Below are 22,761 nucleotides of genomic sequence, written 5' to 3' on the forward strand. Positions count from 1 at the left end.
TTATGTACAGTATCTATCGACAATACATACTGCAGATAATTCACGTGTTTAAAATATGGCGGGCTTTGCCACTTTTCCACTGGCAAACTACACCGTGTTCAATCTATTTCTGTGCGTAAACACATTTGTGCTATTAGGTAGGTACCACGGTAAATTAGGCTTATTGTATTCAAGGTTACACTGACTGTGAAATACAGTTAAGGGTCCCGGACCAAATCAATAAAAGGCTTTATTGATTGATGTGCTGTGTCTGCATGTGTGCGTGCGCACATGTGCTTACGTTTCTTGTCATGTCATCCAGCTTTGTCCTTACATACTACTTTCAACTACACACAACACATAGTCTACCTGTCTACAAGCGCGCATGCATTCAATAGGATTTTCTTTTCCAAGATATCAGCGTTTTCTAACAAGGACTCGAGTTGGGGAGCATCAAAAACAGGAACTCTCCCATTGAGTGCTGCTTTTCTTTGGCTTTTAAGAGTTAGCACACACATTCAAAGCATCAACGTAAGCGAAGGCTATGCTATTGAGGGCATCGATTTCACACGCATTACATTTAAACCTTTTTCACAAATAAACAACACTGTGACATACTACAAATAGTGCTACAGGTACTGCTGTGCTTGCCTTAGCCTATAAGTGGCAGTTGGGTGTGACATGGTTGAAAAAAGTCAGCAAACTCATCAAATGCTGATGCTACAGTCGAGTTCAAATCATCTCACGCAGAGCAAAAAGATATACAAACGCTCTCTCTGCGTGGTGACGTTATGTTCTCTTTGTTATGAATATGTGGGTGCTCTATTTAGGGTTTAATGAGATGTTGTTTGATACCATAAGATGGGTTGGTGTGGCACAGCCATGTTGCTCCTGATGATGCTCTCATCAGTACGTGAATGAAACTTTAAATGCTTTGAAGGTATCGTAGAAAAGCGCTATAGAAGTGAAAGCTTATTTACATGAAGTAGCTCTGTTCATTTTTTTACACCACTTTTGTCACTCCCCATGAAATTTAAGCATTAAGATAACAAACGGTACTATTCCCAACCTACCTGAATACATATCCAAATGCTTCAATGTGTGCGGATCTGATTTAGTTCAATAAGCACTTTAACATGGATCTTGAAAAGACTAAATGACAAAATTACACTATTGACAGAAAAAAAATTAAATAATATCTTGCATCTAGGTTGAAGCCACAGGTGTTTCAGCTGGGAGGACAACTCTGGGGTTGTAAATGTACCCTATAACCACTGTTCCCTCTAAGCTGCGCGCGTGCGCAATTGCACACTACTCTCGTCTTCTCTGCGCAGCAGAAATCCTATGGCGCGCAGTAAAAAAAAAAAAACAGATTTTTTTTTTTATTTTTATTTTTTATTTATTTTTATTTTTTTTTACCCCTTTCTTCATGATGGGCTCGGTTCTAATGTCCAAAGAGCTCCAGTATTTGTATTTAATCATTAAACGCTGTTTTCGGCTGGATTTGACCGAATTTGAGAGCATTTTGAGCCGTTTGGCGAATGGACGTATATAGACGTTTTTTTGCCTCCATCGCGATATCATCACGACATTTTACCAAGGAATTCACTTCCCTGGGCTCGGTTCTAATGTCCAAAGAGCTCCAGTATTTGTATTTAATCATTAAATGCTGTTTTAGGATGGATTTGACCCGATTGCTGTCATTTTACGGCTCGGTTCTGCTACATCTGCCCGCCCAAGAGTGCTTATTCCCGGGCTGCCATTGATGGTAGACTAACATTGATTTTTACTATAATTTGGACAACACCGGCGGCGGGCCGGATTAAAAATCCTAACGGGCCGTATATGGCCCGCGGGCCGAGGTTGAAAAACTTGTACACACACGATCCGGGGGCGGGGCGAGCGCGCGAATCCCGTTTCGGCGAAACCTCCGTTCGGCCGAATGAACGTTCGGCGGAACGTCCATTCGGCGACCTGCCCGTCTGTCAAACGTCCGTCGGCGAAACGTCTTTAGGCGAATCATCCGAGTACCGATGATGTCGCTCACACTGGTACTCAGTGTGCTCAGGGAGGTTGACTTTCTGCTCAGACCAACGAAAAATTTGAGGGAACATTGCCTATAACCCCCTCAAAATCCCAAACAAATTGAGTGTCTTTCCTTGACGTCTGTAGAAACAAGAGTAGATTTTCATACAGTGGTGACGGAGAGGAGAGGATTAAAGATTTTCTTGCCGTCCGGCGAGCGCGAGCCATGAGCCAGCAGTTCCTGAATCGTGTTCCAGTTGTCGAGAATGCGCCGGTTCCTCTTCCGGCTTATTTTCTTTTGGCTCAGGGGCTTGATAGTGTCATTCTGGACAGAGAGCTCCACATTGCCACTTGCAGATGATCCAGCATCCCTGCTGAAGAAAAGAAGAAGAATGAAGACTTGGAAGTATTCAGTGTCCACGTTTAAATACACGTCTTCGTACCTGTCGCCCTTCAGATAGTCCAGGCGGCTTTGCATCATGAATTCTCTTCTTCTTCTATATTCTCGTGCTCTCAGAAGCTGCTGCTTCCTCTCCTCTTTGCTCCAGTAACGACCCTGTTAGGTTCACACTTCATTATACTGTAGTCAGGGATCAGGACATAGAAAAGTACATCCATGAGGCATTTAATGTGGGTATTTTACAGTAAATATAGTTGCATACAAAGATGGATTGAGTAGCCTATAAATGCATTTAAGAGTAATTTTGTAATGGAATTTGTCCTAATACAAAGAGGGTTAGTGACCTTTTTTTTTTTTTTTTTTTTTTTTTACTGTACTAAAAGAAAGTGTATTTGCACATCCATTACAATAGATGGCACTGGGCACTGTTTTATGTCAGCGTCTGCACAGAGAGCATTAAACTTCATGTGTTAGTTTTTTTTGTTTGTTTGTTTTGCTTTGAGTGGTCCACATCCACCAAAACTGCAAGAGTCAATGTGAAAAAAACATTAAATAAGGATGAGTAGGAAACCTGAGTGAGAGCGAGATGATAATAATAAAAAAGAAATCCATGAAAAACTAAAGTCAAAAAGCATCTTTTGGGTCCAAGAAAATTCAAAATGGACCACTTCGGTTTTATTTGTTTTCATTGAAAACACACCAAATATTGTAAAAAAAAATCTTAGTTCATGTAAAACAACTTGACAGACACAGGAATATATTCATAAATTAATAAATATTTATTCATAAATATTTTCCTTATATTTTAGTGAATAGGACTCAGCAAAAAGTAAAAAGTGATCTCCAAATAATTACTGTGCCATTTTAAAATGGCATGCCAGATGGATATTATTTTACTCAAAATAGAGAATTAATGCACTTTTGTCTTTATCTATGGCAAAGCAGTGCAGATGGAGCTGAGGTAATTTTTTTTAATTTTTTTGATTTTGTTTTTTACTCACATACCAGTTTCATCTCACTGGCAGCGGCATCGTCATCAGTGGTCGTGCCGCCACGCTCCTCTCGAATCTGCATGGCTCTGGCCTTGAGGAGGCGGTCCCTGACAGGCCGCTTGGCTACGTAGCGAGTGCCGTCACTGCGGATCTTCACCTAGAGAGCAACGCGTGATGTGAATTGTAAAGTAGACTTGAAATAATTTTCCACTTATTGAGTAAGAACATAAATCGAAAACAGCCTTTCCGAAACCTTTGAAGAAAATCCAAACATTCTCTTGTGAAACTAACAAAGGCTCAACGTCAGTGGCGGACGATTTCAGCTCTGTGCCCAGGGCTAGGAATACGACCGGGGCCCCTTAAATCTGAGAGATTAGACCCGCTGAGAAACAATGATGAAGCACAGAGCAATGGGAAATAAGCTTTCTGGATACTCACCTCTCAAATAAATAATGAAAAATCAGATTAGGAGAAATTCTGATTAGCACTTCGAAAGGTTTGCCCCGCATTTCACAAATTGTTTGTGTTGTAATTATCGGAGCAGACCGTGTTTGCCTAAAATTGTTGCTACGATGAGCATCAGAAATCGTGTTACGACAAATTTTCCACAAGTTGGACATGTTTTTCTTGCAAGTACGTCTGCGGTCGAATTAATTATTCATGGCCTTTTGCTTTCTACCTTCCATTCCATGCGTTGCGTCGCGGCGGTGGGCGACGAGTTTTCCAGGGCTAGCGGCAGTGCCAGACGTAAACGGGAGGCGGTGTGGTGGTGTTCCAGAGCGCAGGGAGCGCTACTGATGCTGCGGGGACTGGCTGGCACGCTGCCAGGCACTCTATCCTCCTCAGCCGACTCGCCATCCAACGGCTCCAGCAGGCCCTCGGAGGGCAAGGCCATGCAGCTATGGTAGCGCTCAAATGCCTTGGCTCGGTTTTGGCGACGCTGTGCCATGAAAGGGCTGGATTCTGCACTTCCTCCTTGCAGCCTTGTGGGGGCAATCCCTGCATGGAAAATGTTCATTCATCGTGCACTGGTGTTTGGGTTGTCTCTTATTTTTTGTGTCTCATTTTCTAAACGGCTTTATCCTCGTTAGGGTCACGGGGGTGCAAGAGCCAATCGCAGCTGTCTCCGGGCCACCCTGAATCGGTGGCCAGCCGATCGCAGGGCACAAAGAGACGCACACTCACAACCATACCTAAGGGCAATTTAGAGTGTCCAATCAGCCTACCATGCATGTTTTTGGAATGTGGGAGGAAAACGGAGTACCCGGGGGAAACCCACACATTGGAGAAGTTGGGGTTTTCAACTTCGTAAAATTGTTTAGGAAGTGAGTCATTGCATAAGCGCCATGTTGTCATCTAGGATTTTTTTCCCAGAAAAAAATAAATAAATAATAATAATAATAATACATTTAAATTATTTCTATCTTTTTAGCATGCAAGCCTTTGCTTTCCATATTACTGTGGTGATTTTTTTGTCCAAAATAAAATCAAGCTTTATTGTTCATATTTGGTATCAACGGTTAGTTATATAGGTAGTTCTTTAATGTAAGCATTTCGCCTTTGAGTTTAAATATATGTCTTCAATTAAAATTGTCAATCATAATCATGTTGACTTTGATCTCTGGTCCTTATCTGTAATATATTCTAAGTACTATATCAAAGCCAAAATTTCTTGGCTGTCTCTGGAAGTTAAATCTAAACAATCATTGCAGTATGCGGTGTGCGGTGTGCAAAAGAATGCTTGTCCCTGATAATCTGTTGATCTTGTAGTCACTAAATCAACAAAAAACGAAAAAGAACCAAAAAACGAAAGTTACTTTACTATAGAAGCTAACAACATAGTTTCTTCTCTACACTATACTGTAGTTTATCTTCTACAACTACACTTTGTTCTATTTTCAGTGGTAGTCTGAATGCCCCGAAGGATCATGCTGCTTCAAACAGGTCTGTCTGTCTATGACAATGACAAAATGTTTATTGTTCTGTGTTTGTTTTTCCCCGTTCGCCCAAAACAAGATAAAACAAAATCCGTCTTAGATGCGCATCAACAGTTTAGATGGTGCATTACCTGTCCTTGAGCCACGCGTTTCTTCTGGCATGCCTCTTCTTGCTGGTGAGTCTACTTCTCTTGAGGGAGGTCTATGCAGGCAAAGAAATATGGGATAATTTTGGGACACAGCAAACCCATTTAAGTGGTAAAACTGCACCGAACAAATCCCGCATTCGTTAAACTACTTTTATTCTTTTTCTGGTTGCGGATGAATTGAGGCCAATCCGAGCAGACTCTAGGCAAGCCAATTACAGGGCACATTAAAATTTAAATTACTAATGATCGAACATATTTTGATGGAATTTATTTTTTATTTACAATAGTTGTAAAGAATATCCATGGGTGTCCTTTGTGGAAATGGGGTAAGCTTGCTAAAATCATTCAAAGCTTGCATGGTATCAATAGAAATGACATAGAAATGAGATATCATCTCATTTCATTTACTTAACCGCTTTATCCTCACCAGGGTTGCGGGGGGGTGCTGGAGCCTATCCCAGCCGACTTCTGGACAGGGGCAGGGGACACCCTGAATGGGTGGCCAGCCAGTCGCAGGGCACAAGGAGACAAACAACCATAGACGCTCACACTCATACCTAGGGGCAATTTAGAGTGTCCAATCAGCCTACCATGCATGTCTTTGGAATGTGGGAGGAAACTGAAGTACCTGGAGAAAACCCACACAGGCCCAGGGAGAACATGCAAACTCCACACAGGTGGACCGATCTGGATTTGAACCCAGGTCTCCCACTGTGAGGCCATGAGATATCATGAGATACTTATTTATTAATAATGCCATTGTCTCTGGCTTTTCTTTTGAGCAAATAGCGAAATAAATTTAAATGAACAGACCTCTTTGAGGTAAAAAATAAAAGATTGACTTTTAAAGCCATTTTGTCCGACCAAGTTAATTGTTGTGATGCACTCACGATTGCATGGTAAGTCACGAAAACTACATACACTACTTTTTTCAGTTTTTCTGGACAAGAAGTCGCACATTTTTTATAGTTTAGTTGGGCCTGCAACTAATGCTACTCAAGTGTAACTCTTATATGTATTTATTTTCTCTCTGAACACTAACAGCCTGTTATGTGTTTTTGATTTTGGGCTATAGTTCTCTGAAAAACTGTTATGTTAACTCTTTAGCCTGTTGTACTCAATTTTATAATTGTCACTTAAATACTTAAATAAAAATTTGCCGTCCCAAAAATGCGACTTGTGTGATTCATATATATTTTTCCCTCTTCACGGTGCATTGTTTGGCTGGCGTGACGTATACTCAGATGCGACATATAGTCCGAAAAATAGGGTAGTCTTCAGACCTGAACTTGGAGGGCGAAGTGTTGACCAAGTCGCCATTCCAACTGCCGCATCCGAGATTCGAGTGGCGTCTCCCCCAGTGATGAGGTGGAGACTTGGGTGCCTCGTTTTCAGGGAGAGGCGGGATCCACATGGTGCTGACCAATGGCGTGCTGCGGCAGCTCTCGCCACTGCCGTAAGCGCTGGTGCTGTCTTTGCCGTTGTTGGAATGCTCTGGAAGTTCGTTGATGGCGGCCAACTCGTGGCGATCGTCATTATTGTCCCCTTGAACTTTTTTGTGAACATTTTGGTTTAAAAAAAAAATCAGGAGATATTAAATTAAGTGTAAATATGCAAAACATCCAGGTTTGTGTAGTTGTGTACAAAGAACATAAAAAGTAAAACTAAACTAGTTCAAACATCAAATATATTATAATTGTACATTTTACATTTGATACATAAACATTCTATACTAAATTGTTTAAATGGATTATATTAAAGGTTCATGACTTTTGAGTTAAACAGGACCATATGGGGCGTCATTTGTAAATTAGGATTGTGAGCTCACTGAGACGGGCGCATAGGTACCCTAATGCACACGCAGTGGCTTTGCTAGGCTTCTCTTGAGGCTCAAAAGGCCAAAAAAATCCCTGGGACCACTTTCATTGGACGCTGCAAAAATGTAGTTTTCAGGCCATTTGAAATGGCCAATTCTTTTCATTTCTGTGGCCTCTAATGGCGGAGGATCCAAGCAACTGCCTGTCCGCTAGCCACACACGCCTCTGCACCCACCCTCACATATTGGCATTTCCAAGTTTGTGCCTCAAACTGCAATTTAATAGAAGGCATATGATATTTACAGGTTTTTTCATGGTAACAGAACATTTGTGCTGAGCAAATTAAAACTTATTGAATTTAAATCCGTTGTCAGGATGACTTTGAACAATACAACCAAATAGAACAGACAGCCAGGAATTTAACACTGTACTTGTCAGACTGGATTTCTTGCTCAACCTAGTATTAGGTAAGTTCTATAATGATCATGAGAAAATTGTCTTTTAATCTTGTGGTGTTGTTGAATGACACCTGTGTACTTTTCCTGTAAGTCTTGTCTAATTTTCAGAAAGTTATTCTTAATATAATCACTTCATCTTGAATGGCGCATAACATAAAAGAATAGATTCTCCCCATTCACATGTAGGCTTCGCAGTAGTAATTTAGCAATCAGTATTTTTTCCCTATAGTTATTTTGAAGAGTTTAATGTGAACTGTTTCTTTAATAACTTTATTTTAGTCCATTTACTGTAAAAAAAACCCAAAACGTTTTTCCTATTTTAATTAAGGGTCACCATCTGAATCGAGGCAGCCTAAGACTATATGGGGCCCTAAATTAAAATTTTAGTTGCAGGCCTTCTTCCTCCTTAGTCCAGTTTAACACAGAATATAAATTGAGTTTTACAACATTTACAAGCTCCTGAACAAGATTTAGTTAACAATGACAAATATTTTAACATGAGTCATGGAAACCTATTGTGGGGGTTATTCTGGGATATTATTATATATCATTTTATTAATCATTATATGTATATGAGCTTTATTTCAATTTGGGACCGAGCAAGCTCGAGGTCACTCTCCATGGCAGCTGGCTCCGAGGACATTTAATTGTTTTTAGGACTATTGACCTGACAGATCGCCAAGTTCCGGGCCAAGGACTGTTGATCAGAGTTCGCAATAAAGATCTGTGAAGGACTCTTAAATTGCTTTAACTTGGATTCCGGTAGATGGCGATAATTGAATCAACTTCCGAAAATACTCGCATCATGTTTCAAAATACTCCCGCTCGGTTCACCTTGTATGAGAATTATTATGCTTACTTGTGCAAATTCTTACGCAGTTGTTTTTGGTTTCCGACCTGATATGCAATGAGGTTTATTCTGTCAATCATATTGATTGACAGAATAAGCCTCTGTAATCATAAGAATGATTGCATATAATCAAGCTTTTGTTCCTAACACCGCCCAATCGGTCGCCCCGCGGTCCTCATGTTTCTCTGCGTTCTTATCCAATCAGCAGCCGCAGCAAACAGCTGCGCTTCCCCCGCAGCCGACGCATTATTTGGCAATTCTAGTGTATGATAAAAACATTTAATCGGGCGTTTTGCATTTCTTTTCGTCTTTTAAACACCATATTACCGCTAGCAGACGGGATCAAAGCCAGCCATTTCATTCCAGTAAATTGACAGTACATTTAGGTACTATTAACAAAGTACGTCTAGCACCTGGAAATAACCATTTTAATTGCTGTTTTACAAGCTCCAGTATCACACAAAAATACCAATTGAATTCCATTCACGAAAAAAATGTGACCCCTGGTTTAACCAAATCAAATGCCAGTGTTTCCATTAAATTTTGCTCAACATCCTCATATTCAAAATCCTCATTCAAATCATTTTGAGCAGGCATTCCTTGTCCCTGTTTTTAGAGACCCTATTGTCCGGGCAATCACGCGATATATGCCCCAATTTTCCACAAACCCAGCACGCAGCATTTTTGAAAACTCGATTTCTGTTTAACCTCCTCATTTCCAATCTCTCCCTTCTTCCAATCTCTTGGCTAACATCCCCACGCTCTCGCCACCTATCTCGGTAAATATTTTCCCCGTCAGCCAAGGAGGCCCCGCTATTTTACCTTACAAAACAGCACGTTTTGCCTTTCCCACCCTTATTTCGCCATCAAAAACAATAATTAGTATCTCTGGAACAAGCCGTCTCGCTTTTATCTATATATATATATCTATATCTATATATATATATATATATCTATATCTATATCTATATCTATATCTATATATATATATATATATATATATATATATATATATACATACAGATGCTCCCCTACTTACGAACATTCGAGTTACGAACGAACAACGGTACATATGAACATGTCTGCAAATTGCGTTTATGTCGAAAACTGTTCGTAAGTTGGATTTTGTATTGCGCGCCTTTTTCCGAGTAGTGCTTCTTTCTGCCGCTAATACCGACGCCTGGCGCTGTGAGAGCTCAGCTCACCCAGCATCCACCTTCCTCTGTCCAGTTCGTTGCAATGCGGAAGTGCGTGAACATATCTCCAGTGCGCAAAGAACCTTTTTCATTTGTATCATTAAATATCTCGTGCATCCATTATTGAATATGGTTGGTGAAAAGTGAAAGGCTTCTAGTGAGGGAGGTGCAAGGAAGAGGCAAGCCATTTTATTTGAAATAAGTGGCAATAATAACGAAGCTTGTAAATGTTGTAAAACTCAATTTATATTCTGTGTTAAACTGGACTAAGGAGGAAGAAGGCCTGCAACTAAAATTTTAATTTAGGGCCCCATATAGTCTTAGGCTGCCTCGACTCAGATAGTGACCCTTAATTAAAATAGGAAAAACGTTTTTTTACAGTAAATGGACTAAAATAAAGTTATTAAAGAAACAGTTTACATTAAACTCTTCAAAATAGCTATAGGAAAAAAATACTGATTGCTAAGTTACTACTGCGAAGCCTACATGTGAATGGGGAGAATCTATTCTTTTATGTTATGCGCCATTCAAGATGAAGTGATTAAATTAAAAATAACTTTCTGAAAATTAGACAAGACTTACAGGGAAAGTACACAGGTGTCATTCAAGAACAATACAAGATTCAAAGACAATTTTCTCATGATCATTATATAACTTACCTAATACTAGGTTGAGCAAGAAATCCAGTCTGACAAGTACAGTGTTAAATTCCTGGCTGTCTCTTCTATTTGGTTGTATTGTTCAAAGTCATCCTGACAACGGATTTAAATTCAATACGTTTTAATTTGCTCAGCACAAATGTGCTGTTACCATGAAAAAACATGTAAATATCATATGCTGTCTATTATATTGGCAGTTTGACGCACGAACTTGGAAATGCCAATATATGAGGGTGGGTGCAGAGGCATGCGTGGCTAGCAGACAGGCAGTTGCTTGGATCCTCCGCCATTAGAGGCCACAGAAATGAAAAGAATTGGCCATTTGAAATGGCCTGAAAACCACATTTTTGCAGCGTCCAATGAAAGTGGTCCCAGGGATTTTTTGCCTTTTGAGCCTGAAGAGAAGCCTAGCAAAGCCACTGCGTGTGCATTTGTGTACCTATGCGCCCGTCTACATGAGCACGAGACCAAGCTACAGTTACCTGCTTCCACAGTCTCCTCTTCCATCATCCATGCTTTCAGGTATCTCTCGCGGAGCTGCTGCATTTTCTGCGCCCGCAGGATGTTGCGCCATTTGAATTCCAAGTGTCGCAGCTCTTCCTCGATGAGCGCCATCTCTCGTTCGCTCATGGTCAAGTTGCAGTTCACATCCATCGCAGAAGGCAGAACCTTCTCTTTTTCCGTCCGCTCTTCCTCTCCTTCTCTGGTCCTCGGGCGTGTGTCACAATGATACCTGATTTCCAGGAGCTCTTGGTATCGCTGACATTCGTCCTCCGTAAGTCCTGCCATGGTCGCTATCAAGTTCACCGGACTCTTGTGGAGCTGGAGCTAGGAGTCAAATAGTTATGCAGCTTTCCTTTGGCTACAAAATAACTCAACCAACTTCCCCCAAAACATTCTATAAAAATGGGAAAGTGCTATTGTTCAGATATTGGACTTGAAATTGTATGTACACAAATTTTAATCCATCTGGAGGTGGTTTATGGTACGATCCTTGCACCTCCAGATGCAGGATTTCACTATCAATCATTTGAAAACGAAGATAGGTGAAAAGGTGTACTTTTAATATGACTTAAAGGTGTAAAATGCCAAAAATATATTTCTCCACGAGACTCTATCGTCTTACCTCTAATGTATTCATCACAATTGTTTACCTTCTGGTGGGCGTGATTTTGCGTTGACCGTTCCTCGGTGCCATCAAGTGCAGCGGAAGAATTTGTGCTCAGCTGAAGTTCTCGTAGGTGTGGAGAAAGAGGGGGGGTGTCTTCTCGGATGTGTACGGGACTGGGGGACATCTTAGGGCTGGAGCCGACAACAGGACTGGGTCGTGGACTGAGCCTGTGGCGGGAAACGGCACAAAAAATGGGGTTTGCTTCACTTTGGTATGCAAGACAACAGAATATTGTGGCTCTCACACATGGCCCTGATATTCTGTATCCTGCTAATTTAAAAAAAACACTACGATTGACCAATCAATAGGTAAGGCCCTGAGTTTTCTTTGATTAGAGAAATGCATACGTTTACACAACATAGGATAGAAAAGAGTAAGCCATTTTTGGAATTGTACTGTTTTGTTTTTTGTTTTTCCGAACAGATTAGTTTCTGGCCCACATCCTTCTAAATACAAATCATCCTGGCTCCCACCCCACTGATCTCAGCGCTTTTCATGATGGGTTGTCCCTTATCTTTAGTTCTTCTCAATTTAGCCCCCTGAAAACCACACTGGCACTCTGGTCATGATGATCACATGTTCAACAACACCTTCCGCTCAAGACAAAGCACTACGCAGCACCTAGCAAGCTTCTCTATGGTTTCACTGTGACGCAGTCGCTATTTCAGTGGCAAGTGTGTCTCAGTTGCCAGGTGATCAGCCAGATTGGAGGGGGAAAATGGCCCTAATATGCTTATTTGCCATGGACGCAGCTCTCTTTGCTCTGGGCACTGTGATCGGAGGGAGGGCAGCTGAGATGTGTCTCATTATAAACAAAGGGGGCTGAAATTAAGCGTAGATCCAGAAAATCGGTTATCTCTTCAATATATACAAGGAACGACTTAAAAAAGCAGCTGTGACAGGTCGTTTGTGATAGCCGAATGAGTTAAATGAGTTAGATATCCATGTTCAAAAAAAGTGTGAGTATTTTAGGGTGGCACATTGCCATGTCGCGGGACAAACGAGACATTGTTCAGGTCCAAAGGAAACTAACGGACTGGTTCAAATCTTACTCTCGGATGATCTACCAACGGTGTAGGACAAGCCGAGCACAATAGAAAATGGCTTTTTCAAGTGTTTAATTGCATGTAAAATCTATTGTGAGCTGATCTGCCACCTTTGTGAATAAAGCTGTGCTGCCCACAAAAACAGAGCCTTAAAGAGTCAAACGTAAGAAAGAAAGGGAGCTTTTGTTGTCCTGACCTTGGACTGTGTCCTAGGTAGAATTTGCGGGCGCTTCTGGGTGTGTTGGTAACATCGGTGTTGCATGCACTGCTGGTGCCACCAAGTAGGTCATGCTCTGAGGACTCATCGTAACGCATGCTGTCATCGGTGCGGCCGAACCCACTGTCCAGGTCCTGGCTGTTGGACAGCAGGGGCGTCAATTGGAGAAGGGGTGGCAGTGGCACCGGAGGCTCCGCCCTGTTTCCTTCTTCGTCGTCATCTTCCTCGCCATCCTCCAGTTCTCCTCCTTTCTCTCTTTCTCCTCTTAGGTGGAGTTGAAAATATGGAGAGAGGTGCTCGGTGGTGATGCCATCAACAAACTGGTCTTCCTGAAAGGCAGTTATAGAAAAAACATTTTTGAAATAAGGAGCCACCAAAGTTGTCATGGAAGCTCTGGGCTGATGTTACAAAACCAAAATGAGCATTCAAATGTTTTGCATGTGATAGAAGGCAACTGACAAGAGCTTTAAGGTTGTCACATATATGTGCTGATAAAGTTGAGAGTCACCTCCATGTCAGGCCGGGCCAGTAATAACGAGAAGTTTCCACTATCCTCTCTACTCAACATAGCGACTGCTTCTTCTCTGCTGTCAATGTCTATGCCATTGATCTGCACACAAGAAAGCACTATTTGGTTTATTTGACAACATCCACAATCAGGAATGTCTTGATGAAATAAGAGACAGAAAGAAGGTTGCGCTTCTCGATGTAAGGCACCTGAAGTATTCGGTCGCCCTCCCTGATGCGTCCATTCTTGGCAGCAAGGCTGTTTGGATTTACCTAGATCACAGGACAAGAGGAAGTCAACAAACTAATAGCATTCTCATCATCGAAAAGTTTTTACCTCTCCGACATAAATGCCCTGCTGATCCTCATCGTCTGTCATGTAGCAAACCGTCAGGCCCAGCTTCTCTTCCTGATGGGACTTATAGAGTGCCACCTCCTTAAATAAATATTAAAGATTAAATAATCAAATAACAATGAGCATCAGTTAAGGTTATATCGTATATACAATACAAAAGGTTATTTGTGAGTTGAAATGGTGATGTTTTGTCGAGGGTGAATTTCCAATTCAAGGATAAACCTGCATTGGCCCTTTTGAGAGATAGAGCTCGGTGTCTCGATATTGCCAATGGGAATAAGATACAGTACGTGACAAAGAGGAGGGGCATCAGAATAGAGCTCTGGGGCACACCTGTGCTGACTTTGGATGGCTGAGCGGTGAATGATGGGATGAGTCTAAAGAAATGGAAAGTGAGGGAAGTTGACACCGCCAATTCACCAACAAGCTTGTGGGACGACCTCACCTCATATTCCAGCTCATCTGACCGGTCCACGTCATGGCGTGACACGTCCAAGTAGTCATCGCTATCAACAAACATGCAACTGCTATAGGAGGACATTACTGATTAAATGGTTGCTATGAAATCACAAAAATTTCCAGCTTCATCATCAAGAAGTGAAACGTACAAGTCGTCTATCTGGTACGCTTCCGTCAGGTGGGGCAGGGAGGGAGTGGGCGGTAGCTCCCGGAAGCTGACGTCTGTCTGTGTGGCGCTATCCACGCTTTCGCGAAGATGAGAAACCCCAGCAAAAGTGGAAATCGAGGTGCTTTGGGTCCCATTTCCAGTGCTTGCCATCACACCTGACGGTAGAAGGTGCACTTGTGGGATTTGTGTTAGTAAAATAGCGGAGAGTACGTCACATGTAAATGAGAGGAACATTTCAAAACTTCCGCTTCCAAGCAAATCATTAAAGTTCCGGCACCACTGAAATTTCTGCAAGTCATCCTCACTTCGATCAAGCAAGTTTTAAGTCAAGTCATGCAATTTCTTTTCTAGCCACAACTTCATTTTGACACATGAGCCACCAGTTTGTATTCAGTATCTGCACTTGTGCATTTTTATAACAGGATGCCAGCTTTCTCACTTATTTGGAGTGAGATGAAAATATTACCATTCTTTATGCAAAATAACCTCTGGATTCTCCCATCCACTCCAATTTTAAGAAAGCGAGTATATGTAACTACCTCATGTGCTAAAATGTTTGAGTAATATAGTACTAATAATATGAATTTTGAGAGGGCTCTTACCTTTGCTTTTGTGGCCCTTGATGTTGGAGCCGGGTTGTTGCAAAGGCTCCTGGGACCTTAGCTGTCTGTCTGGTGGGAGATGACAACGTCTCCTTCCTTTCCCCTGACAGTGTGACAGGTTATAGATTAGTCCTCCAATTTATCTCAATCCTTTGCTGATTAAACAACACTTTCTAGCAATGAAATGTGACTTCAACCCATTGAGAGTTAATATTATTAAGTGCGGGAAAATCATCTTCTTGTGCCCACATTAACAATTCTTCTACAGGTGTTCATTGAACTGTATGGATTCCTTTTTAGATAGAGTTCCAGGATAAATGGAGTTACGCTTGTACAACACATCCACACCTTGAATACACTAAAAGTGCTTTGACACAATAGAACTGCATTTTGCTACTGATGACACAGCACCAGGACCAACGTTGTGTTTACTACCTTGCTCAACAATATATAATTACTGCATGAGTTAGTCATGAATTCATTCTGGCTGGACCAGTTTCGGAATGATGTTTTTCTTTTCCAGTCAACATCCTACCTAAATGATGTTTCTTGCTCAAGGAAGAAATCCTATTAATATTTTTAAAAAAACATGAGAGAAATGACAAATCAAAAGAACTTCAAGAACAGATGAGTAAGAAAGTCATTTTCACTTCTCACAAATTGATTTTTTTAAATTTTTCAACTAAGAACAGTGATCAATAACTGATTACTCCTGGTTTACCTGAAGGAAAACAATGCCAGTATAGCAATTTGAAAGAGGGGATGAAAAGAGCTTGCAGCGACATTTAACATAGCAATGCAAAGAGAAAAGAAACAAGACATATTTTTGGTTTAGCCCAGGGGTGTCAAACCGGGCGCAAAGGGCCGCAGTGGGTGCAGGTTTTCATTCCAACTCAACAAGAGGATACCTTTTGCAAGTGTAATCAGTTAATTAAAGTCAGGTGCTACTTATTTTAGAAGACACCTGATTGGTTAAAATGTCGGCACTGGATCGGTTGGAACAAAGAGCAGGACCCACTGCGGCCCTCGGCGGAATCGGTTTGACACATGTGGTTTAGCCTAATCTGGGGCTGGTTCTTACCTTTTCATTTCCATGTCGCTCCATTGGCTGCAGGGAGTTACTGCGCCCCTTTTGCTGATGGGGCCGGAAGTGGCAGAGATTGATGACGCCAACACCAGGGTGCATGGTTAGGAGGACAACAAGGAAAAAGATGGAGACTGAGTATTTCAAACAAAAGGGTATGCCTTTGAATTTTTTGAAATAACAAATTAGAGGCTGTTTATTGGCCCTGTTTTGACTAAAGGAGAAAATACTGGACTAAGATATGTGTTGTGTGCAGAGGTATATAACGCCCAGTGCTGAGAAGACAGATGCTTCAATGACTTCATCTCTTCAGTGAAATCAATAGGGTGATTAATGAGAAGTGGGACAATATTGTGAGCAGGGAAGAGGATAGTGTACCGATCGGAGGTGTTTACATAATTTCCAGCCAGTATCGATTTGCATCCGTGTTGAAGCAGGTCACGTGAAGTGGATGTAAAGTAGGAAAAAGACGGGTGGGCTTCCTACTCTCAACCTTGAACCTGAGCTCAACCCGCTCCCCCATTTGCGATGATTGGGTTTGCACTCAGCACTGCCATTGATAATTGCGCCCAATGCTTCGGTATCTTGATACTGTTATTAAATGCAGGGTGTTGGTAGGAAAGAAGAAAGAAGACAGGCAACATACTGATCATAGCGATGAGCAATGTAGAGAGACTAAAACAAAACCTGCAAACAATCACCTGCCAACATGTCAATCAAGTTGTTTGTATGACACAAGAATTCAAGAGCTAAAAAGATTTATAAATAGTGCTCACTAAAGAAATATAATTTCATAATATTTTTTTTGCAGTTATAAAAATGAGAGCGAGAGCGAATCAGTGCAGCTTCCCTAATGGCAACGGTCACCACGGCAACAACATCCCACCGAGACACGTTGGATAGCATAGTGAAGATGGTGGTGAGAGTCAGGGTGGGGGCTTGTAGGGAGGATGGTGGCTATCAAAGAAGCCGGTGGGCTCCCTTTGTTGGTTACGTGGACATATTCCAAGTAATATACTTGGAAAAATCATGTTTTCTACAGTGGTTCAGGTCATGAGAGTGACCAAGCCCAAATACATGCTAATCTAGCACCATATAGTAAGGCATCAAACAAAAGGCATATTTCTACTTTCAATTTTGACTTTAAATAAAAGGCAATAAACTTAATGAACACCCTCCTATCTTCCATTTTCACTTAATCCTTCTATTTTGATTCAAATGGATCCCACCATTTAAATCATTCAAAAGAAATGAGTTGGTCTCTACTGTATAATCAAGTGGACCTTTCTGTTAGTATGCTTCAAGTTAATTTGATCCTTCTGAAATTTCAATATCAAGGCCAGCTTCTTGTGGGCATATCATTCTTTTAAACAGTAAAGCAAAATAAAACACATTTTTGAAGAAAATGATTTCAACATTGTCATCACTTTGGTATAGGTGTGGAAATGCAGTAAATATTGATTAAATGGTTAGTGATACAACAACAATGTTTATTGTTTGTTTTTTTCTTAATTAGATAACAAAACCGACACTTGATTTTTATGGTTGATGGAAGTAAAAATGAGTTGTTTTCCTTTAAAAACAAGTTTCAATTTTACCCCTTGAATAATTAATTGTTAAATATCAGATTTAAAATTGGATTGAGCTTTGTAACGATCCAATACGTCTGGTGGATTGGCAACTTTATTTAGTTATTTAGGTATTTCTTCGTAAAATATCCAGGTAATCAAATTCAGACATTTCAAATGGCTTGCGTGCTCTGTTGCAGAAAAGCAGACATACCTGATACATAATCTTGTAACGCTCCTCAGGACGTCTGACCACACACATGTTGCAGCCCATGATGGCTTCTTTCACCAGCAAATTGGCCCACTTCTGCTCTTGTACATTTCTTTGTATTTCTTGGATGAGAATGACAAAGATCCTCACAATCTTTCTCTAATATTTAATTATGGGTGGAACACTCTTAAAACTACACAGAGAGCAACCACTTTAAAAATTTAAATTGAAGAATTACATGCTATTTCCATTTTTTTTTTTAAATGGGTTGCAATATGCTCAATCAACAAGTTCAGCTTGAAGACGTGTATTTCCTGTTGGTCTTTCACTTTCCTTCTTTGTCTTGATGTTTTCATGCTGGTGTTAAATCCAAGATGGAATAAAATCTAGTGTTCACCATCCCTGCTTCTTCCCTCTCCTAATTCTGACAGGTCAGTCATTTCTCCGAATCTCCACTTGAACGTTTGTCCTGAAAGTAGACACGGGAGAACAGAGATTGATGCACCCACAACATTACTGTTGTGCACATGTGCCCAACCTTAACATTAATTATCCAACACATAGAGCTCATCTCCAAGTATTCTTGTTGCTCATTATGGTCCAATTTCACAAAATAATGTTATCACATGCTATAATATTCATTTCACTGACATGAGCCCTAAGTATCCTTCTTAGTCATTCAGATAATAGTGTTATTTTAATTAGTCCCAAAGTCCCAATGCTGGTTGCATTCAAAAATATTTCTGTTCAACCATCCTCCTGTAATCATTTCTTATTAGTATTAATGGTTCAATTTGACTTGTGTAATCAAACAAACAAAAAAAGCACACAAAAAATCACTTTATCTAAATACGTTGAGAAAATATCGGTTTACCGTGAGACATAATCGTATTGTTAATATTCTTTTTCTACATTTTCAAACAGGTCTCTTTGATCAACAACACAACACAATAAAAATGTTACTTAAGATCCGTTCCAGGCTATGAAAGTGTCACAAGCACTATTGAAAACTCTAGTATGTTTTCAAACAACAATAACAACAAAAAACAAGCTGCATGATAATAGTCCAAAGGCAGCGCCATTGGATCCATTTTGTGTCCGTTAATCAACTGCTATTTGCCATAACAATCTTCTCTAAAAAAATTAATCAAATTTGTTGTCTTGAAATGCACCTTACCAGATATTTGTGGGCTTCCTCCAGATGTTCAGGGCAAGCTGCCACTCCCACGCAGTGTGATTCCTGCCTGGGAAAAGCTTCCACAGTCAAAACCTCCTGTTCCTCGCTCACCCCGGTAATCAATACGCTGTCGTTGCGCATGCGGGACCAGTCAGGCGCATATCGGGATTTTAACGTTTTAAATCACAACGCCGATGATGACAATGAGGAAGAGGAGCGCATCTCTCCTTCGCACTGCTCGCTCCTCTTCTGCAGTATCGGCAGCCAATCGCACGCTGGAGGCAATTAATTCTCACCATCCCCAGACCCCTTCCCCCTCTTCCCTCATCCCCCTCCTCCCACCTGCTCAGAATTGCTCCTGCTTTGTCTCTCACGTTCACGGATTCAGGACCAGCATCCACCGTCTTTGCGGACCACTACATACCTACTGTAGTATACTTGCAACATTCAGATGTGTTCCTGAGGACCTTCTTAGAGCCAATAGTGTATCATATTCTGTACGGATCATGGATTTGCAGATTTATACTCACTCACATGACCACAGTACTCATCTACATTATGCAGTCAGAATGATGGAAGAGCTGAACTGGTACTCCATCTCTAGATCTTTTACTGATCACAAAGTGTACTTGTTCAAGAACAGTGTTTCTTCAGGAATTGTACAGACCTAAATACAAAATGTACAAATGTAGGCCTGACCTGATAGTATCCTCAATCCGTGTGCGGTGTGATCAACAATTATTTGCTTTTCATGAAATAATGCTGATATTAATATTAATTTTCCTCATGAGAGTCACACGGTTACTGGAGTCTACATACCAGCTAATTATGTGTAAAAGTGCTTTGACACAATAGAACTGCATTTTGCTACTGATGACGCAGCACAAGGACCAACATTGTGTTTACTAGCTTGCTCAATATAATTACTCCATGAGTTAGTCATGAATTCATTCTGGCTGGACCAGTTTCGTAATGATGTTTTTCTTTTCCAGTCAACATCCTACCTAAATGATGTATCTTGCTCAAGGAAGAAATCCTATTAATATATTTTTTTTAAACATGAGAGAAATGACAAATCAAAAGAACTTCAAGAACGGATGAGTAATAAACTCATTTTCACTTCTCACAAATTGATTTTTTTAAATTTTTCAACTAAGAACAGTGATCAATAACTGATTAGTCCTGGTTTACCTGAAGGAAAACAATGCCAGTTTAGCAATTTGAAAGAGGGGATGAAAAGAGCTTGCAGCGACATTTAACATAGCAATGCAAAGAGAAAAGAAACAAGACATATTTTTGGTTTAGCCCAGGGGTGTCAAGCCGGCCGCAAAGGGCCGCAGTGGGTGCAGGTTTTCATTCCAACTCAACAAGAGGATACCTTTTGCAAGTGTAATCAGTTAATTAAAGTCAAGTGCTACTTATTTTAGAAGACACCCGATTGGTTAAAATGTCGGCACTGGATCGGTTGGAACAAAGAGCAGGACCCACTGCGGCCCTCGGCGGAATCGGTTTGACACATGTGGTTTCATTCAAAAACCGAATGTTGTTTTCAATATAATGGCACCATTGTTGATTCACCACTAACGGAAAAATTTCCTGCAATTATTTGACAATTGTCGGACAACTTTCTATCAATAAATGTCTTTTTTTTGCCACTTTGCATTCATAAAACTCTCACCAATTGTCTATCCTTATCATGTGTGAGGAACCTGGACAAGATAAATTTAGTCCAAACACAACTGCTTATATGTGAAAAGGGAATCCACGCTCCCCACTGACGTCAGGAAGGCAATTAAACATTGTCATGTGAGTGATTGGTATGCAACTAGTCCTGTTATTAATTCTCGCCGTCTGATTATACAGAAGAGGAATTCAAACTACTAATCATCTTTTTAAAAGCATCTTCGCAGAACCAGTATGATCTGTTCATGCTTTCCTTATTATGGCTGATTGTCGAAAACAGAAACACACTTCCTCAATTGTTCCTCAAGAATGAGGAACTAATTACCAAACTTGACTAGACAACAATCCATCAGACAAATAATTTGAAATTCCAAGACCGTCTTCAAATGTATAAAAAGGATCGCTTGTAGTGTTCGTTATTGTCAATCATTACGACTGCAAAGGTAAGAACACCATCACGGCGCAATTACCAAAATAACTTTTCAGTGATTTTTGCGGCATCGGACATTTCTGATTCACTTTGACGCTATTTAAACGTGACATTTATTAATTTTGGCGCTTTTTGTGCAGATGGCATTTGGTCTACGCTCTGTTTTCCTCCTTTGTGGAATCAGTGGGCTCCTGACTGGAGTTGTAAGTCAAACTCTTACCTGTAGATTTAAATGTAGAATTACTATCATGTTTGATTTTATTACTGCAGTCATTTTAACCATCCTTTTTTTTCTCGACAGTGGTCAAAGCCCACCGCTCCAAAAGTTGGTAGGTAGTTTAAAAAAAGATTTTTTTTCTCCACTTGACACCATTCACTATTGCCACATCCTTTTCTAACATAATGTTTGGGTTGCAGAAAATAGCTGTCCTGCGGGTTGGACTCAGTTGGACTGCCACTGTTACAAGTATCAAGAAGATGGGAGACAATTTGCAGATGCAGAGGTAAGGAACACTTAAATAAAAACAAAAAAAATGCAATGTAGTTTTCAATTTATTCAATGCTCATACAAGCCTAGATTAATTTGTTTTCAGTCGATGATGGTTTCAATGTAGAAAACATTGAGTGTTAAGCACCTTTTACTCTACTTCCAATCAGAGCGTCTGCAACATTCTTGGTGGAAACATGGTCTCCATTCATAATCCCTTGGAAAATGCATTTGTCCTTGAACTAATTAGAGCAGCTGGTAATGATGATGAGACTTGGATTGGATTGAGCAATGCAATTGAGGTAAAACATTAACATGCCGATCAAGTCGTGTCACTTTTGTTCAATTGAAAGATTTTCGCCACATGGAAAATTTGACTTTGTCTTCCAGAGTGAAACATACCTATGGACCGATGGCTCTGATAATGATTACGAGAACTTTGACAACACAGGCAATGGTCCCTGTGTAGAGATGGACGACGATGGTAAGTAAAATCAGTGATAAAAGTTGAGTGAGGATAGAATATGGTATTTTGAGATGTATGAATAACATTTGTTTCTTACAGGTTCTTGGGATGACATTCAATGCAGCACTATTCACCCTTATGTTTGCATCAGAGATATCCACCACTAATTTCAGCCTCGTGTTGTCATGTCAGTTTGCTGAATCATGATATCCAACCATGGTAGAATCTTTATACTCTTTCTCATTGCTAAAAAAATGGTTTAATTTGAAGAACATCTATCTGATCAATAAAGAAATCTATCTGCATCCAAGAATGTCTCCGTGTGATTTCCCATCCACAACCTACCCAATTTTTGCTTATTTTGCAGTCGAGTGATTGCTACAAAATGAGTTAAAGGGGCCGTTTATTGGGTTTCATGTTGGCGTCAGGGCTCTGTGCAAAAATAATGTTATTTAACAGCAGCTTAATGATGGCGACAATAGCAGAAAAACAAGCATTTTAGTGACACCGGGACACTGACCAGTAGCAGAACAGCATCTTAGAGACGAAGGAGTGTGGTGTGAGGTGAATGACTCACATCTTCTGCCATGGTTTAATTTTGGAACTGTTGGGCCGCACAAGAGAAATTCTTGTTGAGGCCGTAACGTGGAAGAAACACCGTAACAAG

At 40.6% G+C, this 22,761-nt stretch overlaps 2 protein-coding genes across 3 annotated transcripts; one reads left to right on the top strand and one right to left on the bottom strand.

The window, feature by feature from the left end:
- Nucleotides 1-211: 211 nt before the first annotated feature.
- pdzd4 (PDZ domain containing 4) lies at nucleotides 212-19,313 on the bottom strand. 2 transcript variants are annotated; one of them, XM_077608700.1, is made up of 19 exons: nucleotides 19,029-19,313; nucleotides 17,855-18,320; nucleotides 16,070-16,123; nucleotides 14,989-15,091; nucleotides 14,367-14,541; nucleotides 14,204-14,285; nucleotides 13,741-13,839; nucleotides 13,614-13,676; nucleotides 13,405-13,506; nucleotides 12,876-13,225; nucleotides 11,617-11,800; nucleotides 10,945-11,290; nucleotides 6,766-7,033; nucleotides 5,465-5,535; nucleotides 4,076-4,395; nucleotides 3,410-3,553; nucleotides 2,448-2,560; nucleotides 2,097-2,375; nucleotides 212-1,244 (listed from the first exon to the last, which is right to left on the bottom strand). In XM_077608700.1, the coding sequence occupies exons 2-18, from the start codon at nucleotides 17,912-17,914 to the stop codon at nucleotides 2,168-2,170; spliced, it is 2,742 nt and encodes a 913-aa protein (XP_077464826.1). In that variant the 5' UTR covers nucleotides 17,915-18,320; nucleotides 19,029-19,313; the 3' UTR covers nucleotides 212-1,244; nucleotides 2,097-2,167. The 2 variants fall into 2 exon arrangements, with proteins under 2 accessions (XP_077464826.1, XP_077464817.1); XM_077608691.1 differs by having other exon boundaries at nucleotides 2,097-2,378.
- Nucleotides 19,314-21,098: 1,785 nt separating this feature from the next.
- LOC144082017 (snaclec alboaggregin-A subunit beta'-like) lies at nucleotides 21,099-22,407 on the top strand. Its single transcript, XM_077608712.1, has 7 exons — nucleotides 21,099-21,154; nucleotides 21,282-21,344; nucleotides 21,443-21,470; nucleotides 21,559-21,644; nucleotides 21,799-21,930; nucleotides 22,019-22,112; nucleotides 22,194-22,407. The coding sequence occupies exons 2-7, from the start codon at nucleotides 21,282-21,284 to the stop codon at nucleotides 22,259-22,261; spliced, it is 471 nt and encodes a 156-aa protein (XP_077464838.1). The 5' UTR covers nucleotides 21,099-21,154; the 3' UTR covers nucleotides 22,262-22,407.
- The last annotated feature ends 354 nt before the right edge of the window (nucleotides 22,408-22,761 follow it).

Source organism: Stigmatopora argus, chromosome 1 (assembly GCF_051989625.1).
Source record: "Stigmatopora argus isolate UIUO_Sarg chromosome 1, RoL_Sarg_1.0, whole genome shotgun sequence".
NCBI lineage: Eukaryota > Metazoa > Chordata > Actinopteri > Syngnathiformes > Syngnathidae > Stigmatopora > Stigmatopora argus.